We start from the raw sequence: 19,932 nt of genomic DNA, 5'->3' as shown, positions 1-19,932 counted from the left end.
GAAGGCTAAAAATGAAATTGTAAGACTGAAAGATGCTGTGAACTGCTTTGTAGAGAGTGATAAGGAAAAAGTGTACATGCTAAAGAAATACTTCTGTTCTGTGTTCATGGAAGAAAATCCTGGAGGACCATGATCAACTGACAAAGAGGGGCATAATTGAACAAAAACGTCTATCTCCATGGGCGTTTATCTCCGAGAACGAGTCCGTGAAGGGGCGGACCGAACCGTATTTTTGGAAAAAATAGACGTCCATGTTTTATTCGACAATTTGTGAGCTGGGCGTTTGTTTTTCAGTGATAATGGAAAATGAAAGCACCCAGCTCAAAAACGAATAAATCCAAGGCATTTCTTCGTGGGAGGGGCCAGGAGTGTTAGTGCACTGGTCCCCCTCACATGCCAGGACACCCTAGGGGGCACTTTTACAAAAACAAAAAAAAAAGATAAAACAGCTCCCAGGTGCATAGCACCCTTCCCTTGGGTGTTGAGCCCCCCAAATCCCCCTCAAAACCCACCGCCCACAAGTCTACACCATTACTATAGCCCTAAGGGGTGAAGGGGGGCACCTACATGTGGGTAAAGTGGGTTTGGGGGGGGGCGGTTTGGAGGGCTCCCATTTACCAGCAAAAGTGTAACAGGTGGGGGGGATGGGCCTGGGTCCACCTGCCTGAAGTCCACTGCACCCCCTAATAACTGCTCCAGTGACCTGCATATTGCTGCCAGGGAGGTGGGTATGACATTTGAGGGTGAACATAAAAAGTTGTGAAACGGCATATTTTGTGGTGGGAGGGGGTTTGTGACCACTGGGGGAGTCAGGGGAGGTCATCTCCGATTCCCTCCAGTGGTCATTTAGGGCACTTTTCGGGCCTTATTCGTGGAAAAACAGGGTCCAGGAAAAGTGCCCTAAATTCTCGCTAAAAACGCATATTTGTTTTCCATTATCGGCGAAAGGCGCCCGTCTCTGATCGCCCGATAACCACGCCCCAGTTCCGCCTTCGACACGCCCCATCAACTTTGTCCGCATCCGCGACGGACTGCAGTTGAAAACGTCCAAATTCGGCTTTCGATTATACCGCTTTATTCGTTTTTGTGAGATAAACGTCTATCTCCCGATTTGGGTTGCAATATAAGCGTTTTTCTTTTTCAATTATAAGCTGGAAAGCGACCTGCAAAAGTTAGAAGAATGGTCTCAAGTTAAAATTTAATGCAAAGAAGTGTAGAGTGATGCGCATGTGGAGTAGATCACCAAGAGAGCCATATGAGCTAGGAGGTGAGAGGCTGATATGTATAGGCAGGGAGAGGGACCTTGGGGTGAAAGTGTCTGATGATCTGAGAGTGATGAAACAGTGTGGCAAGGCAATGGCTGTAGCCAGGATGCCAGGCTGCACAAATAGAGGCCCAACCAGCAAAAGAAAGGAGGTGTTGATCCTCTGTACAAATACTTGGTGAGGCCCCATTTGAAGTATTGTGTTCAGTTCTGGAGGCCATATCATGCTAAGGATGTAAAAAGACTTCAAGTAGTTCAAAGGAAGGTGACAAAAATGGTATGAAGCTTGCACCAGAAGTTGTATGAAAAGAGACTGTAAGATCTGAATATGCACACCCTAGAGGAAAGGGGGGAAAGGGGAGATATGATACAGATGTTTAAATACGGGAAAGGTATTGATATAGAAACAAATTTTTTCCAGAGAAGAGGAAATGGTAAGAATAGAGGACATGAATTGAGATTGCAAGTTGGTAGACTTAAGAGTAATGTCCAGGAAATTCTTTTTTACGGAGAGGGTGGTTGATGCCTGGAATGCCCTTTCGAGGGAGTTGGTGGAGACAAAAACGGTGATGGAATTCAAAAAGGTGTGGGATGAACACAGAGGATCACTAATTAGAAAATGAATGGTATAAAAAAAACAAAACTTAATGATTGCATGTGTGTTGATGAGTCGAGTGGTGCTTAGATGGCATTTCTGGGTCTGAGGAACTAAAGCCAGCGCTGGGAGGACTTCTACAGTCTATGTCCCAGAAATGGCAAAGATAGTGCAGGATCAAGTATTTTATATCCCCTTCATTGTTGGTTTAATCATGAATTAATACTGAGTGTGATTGTTGGGCAGACTGGATGAACCATTCAGGTCTTTATCTCCTGTCATCTACTATGTTACTGTGGAACTCATTTGCAAAGCAAATAGTTGTCTCAAAATGACCAGAAAAAAATGTCCATCTGCCAAAAACGTCTAAATCATGATTTCTGAAATGCAGAATTGGGACGTTTTTCACTGAGTTAGTCCAAAACAGCAAGGAGGTGTGTTGGAGGCATGCTTTGGGCAGGACTAGGGCAGGCCCGAAATTAGCATGTCTTTCAGCGATAATAGAAGAGGAAGAAACATCCAGGGCACAAAAGAAGTTCATTTCAGTGGCTTAGCCACAGGTGGGCCTGGGTGGGCCGAGGCCCACCTAGTTAGGGCTCAGGCCCACCCAACAGTAGCACATGTTTAGCAGTAGCTCTTCGGGATCCCAAGCTCCGCAAGCTGAAGACTTCCCCGATGGTAACAAAAACGCTGCTCTCCACAACACTGGCACCTGCACATGCTCTGTTTTCAGTGCATGCCTGCTGCAGACTGCTAAGGTGGAGAGAAGCATTTTCCCACCAGCTGAGATATGTTTTTAGTGTGTGTAGGGGAGGGAGAACACTGCCCACCCACTTCTTGCCTAGGCCCACCCAAAATCTGCTGTCTGGCTACGCCCCTGGTTCATTTTTATCTACACCTATTTCAATCTGGTCTAATTTACAAAAATTGTGCTCTTTCTGGCTTGACCCCCCTATAATCTCCCAGTTGATGCTGTCCCCGTCCACTCCCAACCCCTTAAGAAGTGAAACTGAAAGGAGATACTACTACTACTACTATTTAGCATTTCTATAGCGCTACAAGGCATACGCAGCGCTGCACAAACATAGAAGAAAGACAGTCCCTGCTCAAAGAGCTTACAATCTAATAGACAAAAAATAAATAAAGTAAGCAAATCAAATCAATTAATGTGAACGGGAAGGAAGAGAGGAGGGTAGGTGGAGGCGAGTGGTTACGAGTCAAAAGCAATGTTAAAGAGGTGGGCTTTCAGTCTAGATTTAAAGGTGGCCAAGGATGGGGCAAGACGTAGGGGCTCAGGAAGTTTATTCCAGGCGTAGGGTGCAGCGAGACAGAAGGCGCTAAGTCTGGAGTTGGCAGTAGTGGAGAAGGGAACAGATAAGAAGGATTTATCCATGAAGCGGAGTGCACGGGAAGGGGTGTAGGGAAGCACGAGTGTGGAGAGATACTGGGGAGCAGCAGAGTGAGTACATTTATAGGTTAGTAGAAGAAGTTTGAACAGGATGCGAAAACGGATAGGGAGCCAGTGAAGGGTCTTGAGGAGAGGGGTAGTATGAGTAAAGCGACCCTGGCGGAAGACGAGACGGGCAGTAGAGTTTTGAACCGACTGGAGAGGGGAGAGGTGACTAAGTAGGAGGCCAGCAAGAAGCAGATTGCAGTAGTCTAAACGAGAGGTGACAAGGGTGTGGATGAGGGTTTTGGTAGAGTGCTCGGAAAGAAAGGGGCGGATTTTACGGATGTTGTAAAGAAAGAAACAACAGGTCTTGGCAATCTGCTGGATATGAGCAGAGAAGGAGAGAGAAGAGTCAAAGATGACCCCAAGGTTTCGAGCTGAGGAGACAGGGAGAATGAGAGAGCCATCAACACAAATAGAAAACGGGGGGAGCGGGGAGGTGGGTTTGGGGGGGAAAATGAGCTCGGTTTTGGTCATATTTAATTTCAGGTGGCGTTGAGACATCCAGACAGCAATGTCAGACAAGCACGCTGAAACTTTGGTTTGGATGCAAGGTGAGATATCAGGGGTAGAAAGGTAGATTTGGGAGTCATCAGCATAGAGATGGTAGGAAAAGCCATGGGATGAGATTAATGAACCAAGGGAAGAAGTGTAGATAGAAAAGAGGAGGGGACCAAGAACAGAACCCTGAGGTACGCCGACAGGCAGAGGGATAGAAGTAGAAGAGGATCCACCAGAGTGAACACTAAAGGTGCAGAGGGAGAGGTAGGAAGAGAACCAGGAAAGGACAGAGCCCTGGAATCCAAGTGAGGACAGGGTATCGAGAAGTATGCTGTGATCGACAGTGTCAAAAGCAGCGGAAAGATCAAGAAGAATGAGGATGGAATATTGACCTCTGGATTTAGCCAGTAATAGGCCATTGGAGACTTTAGTAAGCGCAGTTTCAGTTGAGTGGAGAGGGCGAAAACCAGATTGTAGTGGGTCAAGAATAGCATGTGAGGAGAGAAAATCAAGGCAGCGGCGGTGAACAGCACGCTCAAGTAATTTGGAGAGAAAAGGAAGGAGGGAGATGGGTCGGTAATTAGAGGGACAAGTAGGGTCGAGTGAAGGCTTCTTAAGGAGAGGTGTGACCACAGCATGTTTAAAGGCAGCAGGGACAGTTGCAGTGGAAAGTGAGAGGTTGAGAATGTGATAGATAAAAGGAATAAGAGCAGGAGAGATGTCATTAAGAAGGTGGGTGGGAATGGGATCAGAGGAACAGGTGGTACATTTTGAGGAAGAAAGGAGAAGTGTAGTTTCCTCAATAGTAACTTCAGGAAAGGAGGAAAGGGAATGAGGGGAAGGAGAGAGAGGGGAATGGACTAGTGGAGGGAGAGGTGGTGAGGTAGAGAAAGCAAGGTTTATCTTTTGAACCTTGTTGTGAAAGAATTCAGCAAGGGTCTGAGGAGATAATGCAGGGGGAGTTGGGGGAGGGGGCACCTTGAGGAGAGAGTTCAATGTGGTGAAGAGAAGTCGAGGATTAGAGCCAAGAGAGTTGGTCAGTTGGATATAATAATCCTGTTTGGCACGTAAAAGAGCAGATTGGAAGGAGGTCAGCATGAACTTAAAGTGTAAGAAATCAGCAAGGGCCAGAGATTTCCGCCAGAGGCGTTCGGCGGAGCGAGTACAGGAACGTAGGTAGCGGATATTAGAAGTCAGCCAAGGTTGGGGTTTTGTACGCCTTACAGGGCGGGTCATCAAAGGTGCAAGAGTGTCTAAGGCAGAGGATAGAGTATTGTTGTAAGAAGAAACAGCCTCGTTGACAGACGTGGATGGTGCCACAGTAGAGAGGAGGTTTGAAACATGGGAGGATAGAGATGAAGATACCAGGTGCTATGACAGAATCAGGTATTATGGCATACCCCAGAGAGCAGCAAGCAGCTCCCAGGAGCAACCTAGTGGTTAGTGCAGTAGACTGAACAAGGGGATCCAGGTTCAAATCCCATTCTACCTAGTACATTTGTAGTGGAAATTGTGAGCCCTCAAAACCACCAAATTACCTACTGTAACATATAGGAGACGCTTGCAGGGTGGAAGGCTATTGTAATGGTGTACAGTTAGGTACAGTAGGGTTTATTCTGCTCCTGGAGGGCTCACACTACAAAATAAAGGAGCTATGGTGGGAACTGCACCTGGGTGACACTGTTTAAGGTCCACTGCACTGACCACTGACTACTAGGCTGTCCCTCTCTCAAAAAGATACCAGACAGATGTTATTAAAAAAAAAAAAAAAACAGGCTCTAGAAGTTGGATGTTTCACTTTGAAAAATGGCTCTTTGTTTTAGACATCTTCAGTGCAAAAATGTCTATCTACGAGCCATTTTCAAAAGAGAAACCCAGATGATTTTCCTGTTCGAAAATGGCTCGTAATGAGCAAAACGTCCAAATTCTGCCATGGATATTTTTTGGAAAATTACCCTCCATGTTACTATGACTGCCAATGCTGTCTAGATGTCTAACTTTTACAGACTATTCCAAGAAGAATTTTGAGAAACAGGCAATAATCCCCTATTCCCATGCACTGGATTAGAAACATATTTTTAAAATAGGTTAAAAAAAAAAAAAGCTCAAAAGGTCATTTTCACCCAAAATGAAGCCCACTCTTATTAAGGCTAGGCTGTCTTTGCAACAACATAGGAAATGTCAACAACATACCCCATGTTTCTGCATGCCATTAATAAAAGAAGCTGAGCAGGAAAAAAAAACACATTTTGCATTTTTTGTTCTCTAATAATAGTGTGCACTCAGCAAACAGTGTGTATTTTCCCAATTATGCATACACAAACCATCAGCGCATATGCAAATCACTGCGACTGCATGCACTATCAGGAAGATGTGCACACTACCTCCCCCCCCCCCCCCCTTTGTAACTATGGGCAAGTCACTTAACCCTCCACTGCCCCAGGTACAAAGTACCTGTATATACTATGTAAACCACTTTGAATGTAGTCACAAAAACCACAGAAAGATGGTACATCAAGTTCCATTCCCTTCCCATTCCCTAAATCTATAGCGGTCAAAATTGCCCATGCAATTTGAAAATGGTAGACTCAGGAGTAACATCAGCACCTACCACCTTGGGTAAAATTTTTCAAAAAGGCAGTAAATAAATCCAAATATATAAACAAATAAATAAGAGAAAGGCCTTTTACGGGAAGTTGTAGAAGAAAAATAATGACAGAATTCAAGAAATCCATAGATAACCGGGGTCTGCGGAATACACCAGAAAATAATTTGGGCAGACTAGACGGGCCTTGTGATCTTCAGCTGTTGATATTTTCTGTTTTTATTTTTCTAGGATTGAAAACCAACTAGATCCCAATCTGGTCTTTGAGGCTCCTTCAATAGTAAGAGACCTAGAGGGGCATAATCGAAAGGGGCGTCCAAGCTTTCCTGAGGACGTCCTCGCAGGACATCCCGGCGAAGGGGAGGGGAAACCTGTATTATCGAAACAAGATGGGCGTCCATCTTTCGTTTCGATAATATGGTCGAGGACGCCCAAATCGCAAAATTTAGTTCGACCTTAGACATGGTTATCCTTAGAGATGGTCGTCCTCGATTTTTGCCGATAATGGAAACTGAGGACGCTCATCTCAGAAACGACCAAATCCAAGCCATTTGGTCGTGGGAGGAGCCAGCATTTTTAGTGCACTGGTCCCCCTTACATGCCAGGACACCAACCGGGCACCCTAGGGGGCACTGCAGTGGACTTCAGAAATTGCTCCCAGGTGCATAGCTCCCTTACCTTGGGTGCTGAGCCCCCCAAAAACCCACTCCCCACAACTGTACACCACTACCATAGCCCTAAGGGGTGAAGGGGGCACCTACATGTGGGTACAGTGGGTTTTGAAGGGCTCACATTTACCACCACAAGTGTAACAGGTGGGGGGGGGGGGGAAGGGCCTGGGTCCGCCTGCCTGAAGTGCACTGCACCCACTAAAACTGCTCCAAGGACCTGCATACTGCTGTCGTGGAGCTGGGTATGATATTTGAGGCTGGCATAGAGGCTGGCAAAAAATATTTTTAAAGCTTTTTTTAGGGTGGGAGGTGATTAGTGACCACTGGGGGAGTAAGAGGAGGTCATCCCCGATTCCCTCCGGTGGTCAACTGGTCAGTTTGGGCAACTTTTTGAGGCTTGGTAGTAAGAAAAAATGGACTAAGTCGCTCAAGTGCTCGTCAGGGACACCCTTCTTTTTTCCATTATCGGTCGAGGACACCCGTGTGTTAGGCACGCCCCAGTCCCACCTTCGCTACGCTTCCGACACACCCCCATGAACTTTGGTTGTCCCCGCGATGGCAAGCAGTTGAGGGCGCCCAAAATCGGCTTTCGATTATGCCGATTTGGGCAACCCTGAGAGAAGAACGCCCATGTCCCAATTTGTGTCGAAAGATGGGCGCCCTTCTCTTTCGAAAATAAGCCTGCTAGTATATGAGAACATATCTTATCGGTAGGGCAGACATACAGAGTAATAAAATCAGCCATGGTTATTTTAAAGGGCTTATCCTAAAACCTGATAAGTAATGTATGAAACGTATTGCATTACTTGTTCAATAACTGATAACTTCATGTCCTAAAGAAAAGGCTGAGCCAATCCTGGTTTTCTGCTATTGCCTGTTTGGATTTATAATACTGCTGTTTAAGAAGCCAGAACTGTAAAGCCATATGGCAAAATCTAGACTGGTTCAGAAAATTCAGACTTATTACTTTTAATTTTACTGCAGCTCTAGGCTTCCCAACCTTTAATGTGGGTCACTCGATGTGGGTGGGGGTTGTGCCGGGAGAAGAAAGAATGGTGGCTAAGGTTGCCAAAGCGAGAGCTGCTCTTGGACTGGGGTCTCGAGGCCTCAACAGCGAAGCGCAGCGGGGTGTTGTAGGCCACATTCTCAATATTCTTTGCCACAACTGGGATTTCTTTGCTTTTGAAAAGTCCAGAGACTGGGTTCTTCAGGTTCTCCATTTGTTTCTTGATACAAGTATGTTCATCTCTGAAATAAAAACGGAAATGTCACACATGAAAGAAGTTAGATTTAGAAATACCTTTATATAATCGGGCCCCAAAATCACACAGGTGAACTGAGCCAACGGGACCTTTTATTAGCTTTCCTAACTCAGTAAACCCTACTATTCAAAATCCAGGTCTTATCCCCAGTACTAATACTAGTCATAAAACACTTTCACAAGCTTTCTGACAAGTTCCCATTTCTCAAAAAATGTTTCATATTGTATTCCATTGTGGATCTTGTCCTCTGCGTTTTCCTTTTAAACAAAAGCAAGATCATACATTCCATCCTCAATATATTTATCTATATGGGTATTTATCCTGTCCTCCTGGAACCACCCAGGGTAGGTTACAATAAAAGCATAAACATTCCAAATCACATAACACACTACACCCATAAAAATATGTAACAATATCGTGCGATATAACCTGCTAGGCACTAACTGGCAATATTCAGCGAGGGATAGCTGCCTTATCTCCTGCTGAATACTGCCAGATAGCTGGCTAAGTGCAATTTAGCTGGACAAATACTTCTGAATATGGGGGGGGGGGGTATGCCTTTATATGATATGTGTATGTATGTTGATTCCATTCAGTACTTTAATACTAAAATGATAACAAGTTAAATGTGATCTTTCAATATACTTTTTCTGATAATTTTCCCAGGATGGCTTTGAAAGTGTCTTGGAAGTCAACCTTGAATTCCAGACTTCTGAATCCTCGAGACTTCACCACAAGTCAATGCATTGATCAAGTCAGTATTTTTCAAGTTACATCAATTTAGATATTCTGTTAAAAAACATTTTTCTACTTTAGTTAAGGTAATGGTGTATACTGTTTATTATCTCAGGCACTTTCCCGTTTACAAATATTGCAAAATACTGTTGCCAAGATGATTTTTGGTAAAAAAAAAGATCAGACCATTTTTATTTTATTGATTTATTAGGATTTATTTACCGGCTTTTTGAAGGAATTCACTCAAGGCTGTGTACAGTAAGAATAGATCAAACATGAGCAGGAGCCAATTAGAGCAGTAAAAATATTCGAACAACAATACAAAGTCACTCCTTGTTTGTTGAACTTGCATTGGCTGCCTATTAAGGCCCAAATATCCTTTAAATTAGCATGCTAGGTTTACAAACATTTTGAGGGATTCTGGCCAGATTATATAATGAAATTATTTACTTTTCCTGTGGCTCCATCAGTTTCTAGAGTGGAAAGCTCACGCCTTCTTTACTTTCCCTCTATATTAGGAATTAAATATAAAAAGCCTTTACAGTTCTCCTTATCTACCAAGCGATCCAGATTTGGAATTCACTACCTTTAGAAATCAAAACTATGCCTACATACCTGTGGTTTTGTAGAAATTTGAAAACCCAGCTTTTCACTGAAGTTTACTGATTTTTAATTTTTGTCTTACTGAGGTTTATTGATTTCTCTGTTGTGTAATCTGCTTTAAACCAACTTTGTTGGGAGTTGGTGGACTACAAATACTGTGTTATACCATATATCATACCATAAATGAGGGAAGAAGCAGCCAGAAATATGCAGAATAGAAAGCATGATAACCTTTTACTCCTTTTCTTTCTATTTCCCCTCTCAATCTGTTGTGCGTGTTCTACACTGAGTGAGTGACTGCTCTTTCCTATTAAACAACAGAGTTCATTTCCCTTTCTTATTTGTATTATAGTATGTTGTTATGACCAGTAGTAGTGAGCCCCTGTGGCCCGACTGAGCACAGCAGAGATGGAGTGACGCCGCACTCGGTCAGGCAGCCAGACAACTCCTAGCTTCACCTGGGAAGTGACCACTGTTCACCAAGAGTTGAGCTCCCAGCTGCAGGTGGCCACCAGGACTTCTGGAACTGGCGGGGTTGCACAGCCGCTGACCAGGATGGCAGGAAACAGACACAGTCCAGAACCAGTACTCCGACAGGCAAAGAATAGTCAAAATTAGTCCAGGGTCAAGGCAGGCAGCAAACAAGCGTAATCCAAGAAAACTAGCCAAGGTCCGGTGCACAGGTAACCAGGAACAGAAGAATAGTCAGAACAGCACTCCCACAGCAACTCCTCAGAACCATTGAGGCCAAAGCAATGAAGGCCTGGAGGCAGTGCTTTAAATAGTGAAGCAATCTGAGCAAACCAAACTCAGGTGAATCCAACATGGCTGCCCCCATAGGAGATCCTCCCAAGCCCAAATATGGAGTTCCTTCCTGTTCTCATTTATACAAGATGGCTGCCCCCTCCTGAGCTGGCCAAGATGGCTGCTGCCCTTGCTCCAAGCCGGATGACGGCTGCCAGACTTAGGAAACTGAAACAGACCCTCCTAAGACTGAACATTGTCCCTTTTGGACGGAGCTGAGGAATGACTTAGCCGGGAGGAGCGTCGAACAGGTGAGGGACATAACATATGTAAACCACTTTGCCCTGCCTTGTAAGTTCAAGGAGTATAAAAAGTACCAATAAACTATATTTCAGTGCATTTGGCTTTTCAGAGTCTTATTTTCTATGAAAATCCAGGCCCACACAATAAATTGAATGTTTGGATTATAGGTTTCAATCAATTTAATATCCCTAGTAGTCTAGATGCAGTTTGACTTCCAAGAGCTACTAACCTTTCTTGCTTTTTCAATTTAAAAGTCCAATTCAAGCAAAGAATGGGAGAACTATTTTGAAAATAAAACCCCAGGTTGATGTCAGCTGGGATAGCTGAAAGTGACACAGATGTCTTGTTACGGCTCAGAAAATATGCGTTGCTTGCAGCTTATCTATCAGCATCGAACTGTGCAGGCTGGAAAACTTGGTGACTCAGAGCTAGGGGTAGCTATCATTTTTTCTGTTTTCTTCAGAAACCTCCAACAGCATTATCCTCATAAATCTACTTCAGTTAAATACAGAAGCTTCACGCTTACAGGGACTGCTTGGTTACAAAATTCAGCTTCTCAAGCTTTCACATTACTCAAAGCAGTTAGTCAAACATTTATTCCTGGATCGTGACCAAAAGGGGGGGGGGGGGGGGGGGGGGGGGAAATGGAAGACAAATATGTGACCTAAGTACCAAAATAACCAAAATTGATTCTTTTGCCTCAGTGTAAACTCTATTGCTGATAGCATGGTGCATTATGCCTCAGGTGTAACAGCTTACCAGAGGGTTATGTAAAACTTCTTAACAGGGCAGACAGGAATACAGAAGAGATACCAGTTTATCCAGTTCCTGGAGGGCAACTCTTTAATCACTCCTGGTTTTGAACTTACATCCCTCCAATTGGAATTCAATTGGATTAATATTTTAGCAACTCATGTTAAGGGACACACACTCGACCTTATTACCTACAAATTCACCCCAGATCAAACCCTTATATTAACAGATACAAAATGGTCACATATACCATGGTCAGACCATTATAAATTAAATATATCATTAAAATGGAGGAAAAAAGTCTCATTCCAGAAACAAGAACGTAGAACAAATAACACAAGAGGCAAAATTGATCCAGTACTATTCTGGCAACAGTGCTACATGAATGAATGGACAGTACAGACAGAATCCGAACAATACCTCCTAAACTGGGACAATAGATGCAAGAGCATACTTGATACAATTGCGCCATTACAAACAAGAACCTCGGGAAGACACCACCCATCACCTTGGTTTAATGAAGAAATTAAAAAACTAAAAACTCAATTAAGGAGACTGGAACGAGCATGGAATAAAATGAAAGACGAAATCACATTCAATGCATGGAAACAAATGCAAAGAAAATATAAATATACAATCAGGCAAACCAAAAGATCTTATTACAAATCCAAAATAGGTCCAGATTACAAGGATACACATAAACTATTCCAATTTGTACATAAACTTCTTGATATTTCACCGGTTACCACAACTAATTCAGACTCCCCATCAGCAGATGATCTGGCCACCTTCTTTAACGAGAAAATTATAAAACTACGATCCACCTTGGCACTTTGCACCAATGAGTTCGAAAAATTCATAAACTGTTTGGACCCAGCCATATCTGGTTAAACTTCGATCTACTGGCGGAAGATACTGTCACCCAAATGATCAACAGATTCGCCAAATCCCACTGCAAACTGGACTTATGCCCTAGTTACCTAATAAAATCTGCCCCTCAACGATTCATAACAGATCTCACCTCCTATTTAAACTTCATGCTTCAACATGGACTCTTCCCTAGGGATAAAGGTAACATACTACGTACCCCAATACCTAAAGACCAAAAGAAAAAATTAAATGATATAACCAACTACCACCCGGTCACATCCATTCCGCTTATAGTTATGTTAATGGAAAGCTTAGTTACCAAACAACTCACCAATTACTTAAATAATTTCTCAATATTACATGAATCTCAATCAGGATTTCGAGCTTATCTTAGTACCGAAACAGTACTAATAACTCTCTTAACTTAATTTAAACAAATCATTGCAGCTGGTAATAATGTTCTCCTCTTACAATTTGACATGTCCAGTGTGTTCGACATGGTCAGCCATAATATCCTATTGAACATCCTAGAATATTTTGGTATCGGTGGAAATGTACTGAAATGGTTCAATGGCTTCCTTACCACAAGATCATACCAAGTGATATCAAAGTCGATTACATTATCACCATGGATACCAGAATGTGGAGTACCTCAAGGTTCACCACTGTCTCCAACCCTCTTTAACTTAATGATGACCCCACTGGCAAAATCACTATCCAACCAAGGTCTCAATCCTTACATTTATGCAGATGATGTCACGATCTACATCCCATTTCAAAAGGATTTATCAGAAATCACAAATAAAATCAATCATAGCTTCCAAATAATGAACTCATGGGTGGACGCATTCCAACTGAAGCTTAATGTACAGAAGATACACAATGCCTTATCCTTTCATTGCAATATAATAAGGTTAATCACCAATATTAATACATCGAACTATACTCTTCCTGTCTCAGACACCGTGAAACTTCTGGAAGTTACACTTGATCAAAATCTCACATTAGAAACTCACTTGAAGAATGTAACAAAGGAAATGTTCCATACAATGTGGAAACTCAAAAGAGTGAAACCTTGCTTCCCTAGGGAGGTATTCCGCAATCTGGTACAATCTATGGTGTTAAGTCATTTGGACTACTGCAATTCCATCTATGTTGGATGCAAAGCACAAATTATTAGGAAACTCCAAACAACCCAAAATACTGCAGCCAGACTTATATTTGGAAAAACGAAATATGAAAGAGCCAAACCCCTCAGAGAAAAACTGTTGGATTATTTGTAGTAAATAATTAGCAGATTTTAGTACACACAGCTTCAGCTTTAGAAATGTTAATTTCTTTCTTCATCTCTCTCTCATTCACCCCTGAATAATTCACTGCTGAGTCACTTTAAAGTTGAAGTAACAAAACATCTGTTTACTCACAGTTTGCAGTTAGATTATAATCAGACAGGCTTATATATACATATTACTATACATTTGTATTATCAGCTCCTTCCATGTGCTTAGATGGTAATGGATGCTCACACCACCATAGATCCTCTCAGGTTAGGAGAGATCATGAGCTCCATGTGCTCCATGTGCTTCATGTGCTGTGTCTATCCCCCACAGGAAGTTGCATAGCTGTGTGACCTCTCTAAGTAATTCACATCAGAGGTCACAGAGTAATCACAGAGAAATAATAGGTGACAGGCAATGCATGTAAAATACAATAAATTCCAACAAACCCCTTCTCATGCATAACTGTCATGTAATTATTTATTCATACAAAGTCCAAGCTTTATACGCAGATTCACAAAATGTTCTCTGGGTAACGGTTTGGTCATGATGTCAGCTGTCATCTCACTGGTGTGACAATAGTGTAGACTGATGACCCCTTCTTTTGCCAACTCTCGCACGTTGTGGTATTTCGTTGCGATGTGCTTGGTGCGTGACTGAACCTTGTCATTCTGTGACAGTCGGATGCAGCTCTGATTATCTTCCATTATCTGGATTGGTCTCTGTTCAGCTATACCAAAATCCAGCATAAGTTTTCAATCCACATCAGTTCTCTGCACGCTTCCGATACAGCCACATATTCAGCTTCTGTAGAAGACAGACTCACAATACTTTGTTTATGACTGGCCCATGAAATTTGTACATTTCCATACATAAACACATATCCACTTGTGGATTTATAATCAGAATGATCCCCTGCCCAATCTGAATCACAGTAACATATTAGTTTTGGATTACTATTGGCTGAAATCTTTAATTTACAATCAATGGTACCCTTTAAATACCTTACCATCCTTTTAACTGCAGTCCAATCTGATTTGGTAGGTGAGCTGACCCTTCTGCTCAAAATTCCTACTGCATTTGCTATATCAGCCCTGTATGTGGTAGCTAGATATAAAAGCTTACCTATGGCTGATCTATATTGGATGTTATCTGGTAAAGGTTCTCTTACTGTTTCATCCTTCAGAAAATCAGTGATCATGGGAGTGCTTACAACTTGGGCATCTTGCATACCTAAACTTTCAATAAGCTCATTTATTTTCTGCTTCTGGCTTAGAAGATAAGAACCATCATTTTGTTTCTCAATTTCTATACCAAGATAGTATGACACATTACCAAGTTCTTTTATCTCAACATTGAGGTTTAAACATTTTACAATGTCCTTGTACTCTTGCTCACTTTTGCTTGCAATGAGCAGATCATCAACAAAAGCTAAAATGTATGCATATTGTCCATTTGTGCACCTAGTGTACAAGCATTTATCTGCTTCACCTTGCTTAAATCCTAAATTTGTCAATATTTCATGCAATTTTTCATTCCAACATTTTGCACTTTGCTTTAATCCATAAAGACCTTTGTTTAATTTACACACTAGCTTTCTTTGTTTTGTATTTATGAAACCTGTTGGTTGTTCCATGTACAAGTCTTCAGTTATATCTCCGTGAAGAAACGCTGTTTTCACATCAATGTGTTTGACTTGCATGCCTTTTGAGACTGCAATGCTCAGAAGTGTTCTTATTGTCGTGTGTTTCACTACAGGTGCAAACACTTCATCAAAATTTTCTCCATATTTTTGAAGATATCCCTTTGCCACTAGTCTGGCTTTATACCTTTCCACTTTTCCTTGTGCATTCCTTTTAACTTGAATACCCATTTGCATCCTATAGCTTTCTTGCCAGGAGGTAATTTTGTAAGAATCCAAGTATTATTTTTATCCAATGCATCAATTTCTTCTTGTGCAGCTTTATGCCATTCAGCAGCTTCTTCTGCTGGCATTTTCTCAATCTCATCCCATGTTAAGGGCTCTTGAGCTTCTGCTGACTTTGTTAGGTAAGACAGTCTTGGGGGTGGAACACCTTTGTTTTCCCTGGATGAGCGTCTGACAACAGGTTGGTCTGACCTTTCTGCATCCTCTATATCTGAGAGTTCTTCTCCAATTGATTCCCCTTCTCCAACTGTACTGTCTTCTTCAATGATCCTTTCTGTGTCTGCTTCCTCTGCCTGTTCCTCATTAGATACAGGTGAGTTGCTTTCAGACATCTGCCTTGGTATGGCATTTATATACACTGGCATGTCTATTATGGTTCTAGTTTCATATTCTGGATGATAAGGCTCATCTGGGATAATCCAGCCTTTATCAACCCTTTTGTTTTCATCAAAATATGTAACATGTCTTATGCCAACAATGCCAGTTTTCAGATTCAAAATTCTATATCCTTTGTGTCCTGGAGCATAGCCAACTAAAATGCCCCTTTCTGTTGTGGAATCCAGCTTATGCCTTCTTTGCTTTGGTACATGAGCATATGCTGTACTTCCAAATGTTCTTATGTGTGACAGGTTTGGCTTCCTACCATGCCATGTCTCATGTGGTGTGCGCTCAGCGCCTTTAGTTGGCATTCTGTTTTGTAGGTACACTGCTGTGAGAATGGTTTCCCCCCATAGTCTTTTAGGGAGATTGCTATCTGACAGCATACATCTGGTCATTTCCACAAGTGACCTAAATTTTCTCTCTGCAACAGAATTTTGCTCTGGTGTATAAGCTACTGTTGTGATATGCTGAATGCCTTCTTGTTCTAGAAATGTGCGCATGCTTTGTGAAGTGAACTCACCACCATTGTCGGTCTGAAGAACCTTTGGTTTTCTTTCAAATTTATTGCTCACCATGGCTACGTATTTCTTCAGCATGTCTGTGACTTGACTTTTCTCTTTCAGCAAATAGGCCACACAATATCTAGAGAAATCATCCAAGAATATTAGCACAAATCTGTTATTTCCCAATGATGGGATATTAAACGGTCCACATAAGTCACTGTGTATTAAGTCCAGCACTTTATTACTCCTATTTCCTGTGTATGCAGGAAATGAGGGTCTCACACCTTTTTGAGTAACACAGTCTATGCATTTCTCCATATTACCAGCATCTGCACTTATCTGAATGCCGGTGGCCAGTTGCTTACTGTAAAGATCCTGGATCACCTTAGAATCACGATGTCCCAGGCGGCGGTGCCAGATTTCCAGACTACATTTACCATCATTCTTCCTTACTTGCGCCATATGTGAGGCTTCACCTGAAATGTTCAGCTTATAAACATCATTATGCATAAAAGCTTCAGCATACACTTCATCATTTTTAGAGATTGTGCACTTACTGTTTTCAAAATGAATCGCAAATCCCTTCTTATCTAATGTAGATACACTAAGCATATTGCAAACTGCTTGGGGAATATACAAGACATCATTTACAGGAATTTCTTTAACTTCATTAGACACTTTGCATTTTAAGAATCCAATACCTTTTGCTTGGATCTTAGCAGTCCCTGCGTTTGCAGTTTTAAGAATACCTTCCTCTGGACACATTTCCTGAAAGAAATCCTTACAATTGGTTAAATGGCATGTGCTCCCTGAATCCAAAATCCAAGTACTTTCATTTGAATTATTATTTACCATAGTCAAAGATTTTTCTGCCATTAGAAAGCCCTTGTGTTTATCTTTGTCCTTCATACATTTCCTGGTTTGAAAATTCTTTAGTTCCATTGGCTTAGGTGAGCTAGAGGGAGTGTTTTGTGTTTCCTTACACCATTTAGATACATGTCCCTCCTTTCCACATGAGTAGCAAATCAGCTTGCCCTTGGGTGGAGTTTTCCCATAGCTCCGCCTTCCTCTGTTCTTTGCCAAGAAATTTGTTTCATTTCTCTCTGACTTGCTTTGAGAACACATCTCCTCAGAATCATTTATTATGCATTCCTGCCTTAGTTTTGATGTTGTCTGTTCAAAAGATTGCCCTTCAATGGCCTCATTTACAGACCTAAAAACATCAAACTTCTTTGATAGTGAGGTAAAAAGAAATGCTCTTTTCAATGCATCACACATGGGAATTCCAGAAAGTTCTAGCTTTTGAAATGAAGACATAAGATACATAATGTGATCATTACATTTACTTTTATCCCTTAATTTGGTTTCATTCAACTCTGCCAGCCAAATTGGTTGCTGCTTTGCATATGTAGTTGCATACATAGTTCTCAGCTTATATAAAATGTCCTTTGGTGTATCTTTTCCCTCCACTAATATGGCTTGTTTCTCTGAGAGAGCTTCCAAAAGCATGCACTTCACATAATAGTTTGCATTGTCCCATTCAGCCATATTTTCAGCTGTTCTGTCTTGATCTAAGCATATATCTAATCTTTTTGCTCGAAGGAAACATATGAATCTTAATTCCCACTGCTGATAATTAAACTCAGTTAATTTAGGCACCTTGAGAGAATAGAAAAATGGTGAATTTCTTCCCTCAGCCATTTTCTTAGCCTTCTGTCTGCTGTGTGGGGGGAGAGAGAGACAGACTGAATCTTTCCTTTAAAACTTAAGAGAAAAATGTGGCCTTTTTTTTTTCTGCCTGGTAATATTTCTCTTCTTTTTCAATTCCTGGACCCTGGGCCCATAACCCTTTTTGTTGGATTATTTGTAGTAAATAATTAGCAGATTTTAGTACACACAGCTTCAGCTTTAGAAATGTTAATTTCTTTCTTCATCTCTCTCTCATTCACCCCTGAATAATTCACTGCTGAGTCACTTTAAAGTTGAAGTAACAAAACATCTGTTTACTCACAGTTTGCAGTTAGATTATAATCAGACAGGCTTATATATACATATTACTATACATTTGTATTATCAGCTCCTTCCATGTGCTTAGATGGTAATGGATGCTCACACCACCATAGATCCTCTCAGGTTAGGAGAGATCATGAGCTCCATGTGCTCCATGTGCTTCATGTGCTGTGTCTATCCCCCACAGGAAGTTGCATAGCTGTGTGACCTCTCTAAGTAATTCACATCAGAGGTCACAGAGTAATCACAGAGAAATAATAGGTGACAGGCAATGCATGTAAAATACAATAAATTCCAACAAAAACTGCATTGGCTCCTACTAAAAGATCGAATTACATTCAAGACCTGTACCCTGGTTCATAAAATTATTTATGGTAAGGCCCTGATATATATGTCAGACCTTATTGACCTTCCAGCAAGAAACACAAAAAGAGCATCACGTACATTCTTGAATCTCCACTATCCCAGCTGCAAAGGACTTAAATATAAATCTATATATGCATCAAGCTTCTACATCTGCATGCAACTACGGAATACATTACCAAGAGCCATAAAAATAACGCATGACTTGGCAGCCTTCCAGAAAGTACTAAAGACTAACTTGTTTAAGGATACCTATCATAAGGACCCTTCTCAAACGAACTGACATCAAAACTTTTACTAGAACAAGTTAACACTGAACTCTTTTTTTTAAATATTGGTTTCTTTATCATACTGTCATTATGGGACGTTATATACTGCCCTCATTCTTAAATAATTGAAATGAATTGTATATCTATTTTCTTCTAAATGGTATTATATTTTCTGTTCCTGAAATTTTACAACATTCTGTAATTCTCAGTCCGGAAATGGTGATCACCATTACGGCGTATTGTAAGGCACATTGAGCCTGCAAAAAGGTGGGAAAATGTGGGATACAAATGTAGCTAATAATAATAATAATAATCCCAAAGCTGTGTGGGATTTGTAGCTCCTGATTCTACCCAATGAAATCAGTGCTGTAGGTCCCATAATGCATCAGAATAGGGGCATCAGAAATCCAGGACTGGCTTCAAATCTCCCCTCTGCTTCTGGGTAGCATAGCAATTCTGAATGCAGGAAACACTGAAGAACTAGCCACCGACATGGGCTCCTCTGTCTTTAGCAGTCTTCAAGCCTTACAGAGTTTGGGTTCAGGTAGGCACCAAGACCTTCATGATCCAAGACTGGCTGACAGGAACAAGACCAAGAGACACATGCATTCCTCATTAGTGGAAGCAGCTAGAAATGATTCAAGGCTGTGTATGCCCAACGCACATACCTTACATCCAGACACTGTCTTCAGCTGCTTGGTCCACTATAGTGCAGAAGGAACAGGGTTTGATTCCCAGCAGAGCCTGTTGGCAGGAGCACCATTTGCCCAGGCAGCTGTACAATGTAATTACGCGGAAGTGAGTATGCAGATGGATTTCCCATGGATGGTGATTAGGTGATGTCAT

At 41.8% G+C, this 19,932-nt stretch overlaps 1 protein-coding gene across 1 annotated transcript in view; it reads right to left on the bottom strand.

The window, feature by feature from the left end:
- TBATA (thymus, brain and testes associated) overlaps nucleotides 1-19,932 on the bottom strand; it is a 111,636-nt gene that overhangs the window by 57,022 nt on the left and 34,682 nt on the right. The window contains exon 3 of the mRNA XM_030204891.1: nucleotides 8,087-8,334. Within this exon, the coding sequence (XP_030060751.1) occupies nucleotides 8,087-8,334 (248 nt within the window). The remainder of the gene's footprint in view (nucleotides 1-8,086; nucleotides 8,335-19,932) is intronic.

The sequence above is a fragment of the Microcaecilia unicolor genome, chromosome 5, assembly GCF_901765095.1.
Source record: "Microcaecilia unicolor chromosome 5, aMicUni1.1, whole genome shotgun sequence".
Lineage (NCBI taxonomy): Eukaryota > Metazoa > Chordata > Amphibia > Gymnophiona > Siphonopidae > Microcaecilia > Microcaecilia unicolor.
Note: the sequence above shows the minus strand (reverse complement) of the source record. Positions and strands in the feature narration are given on the sequence as shown.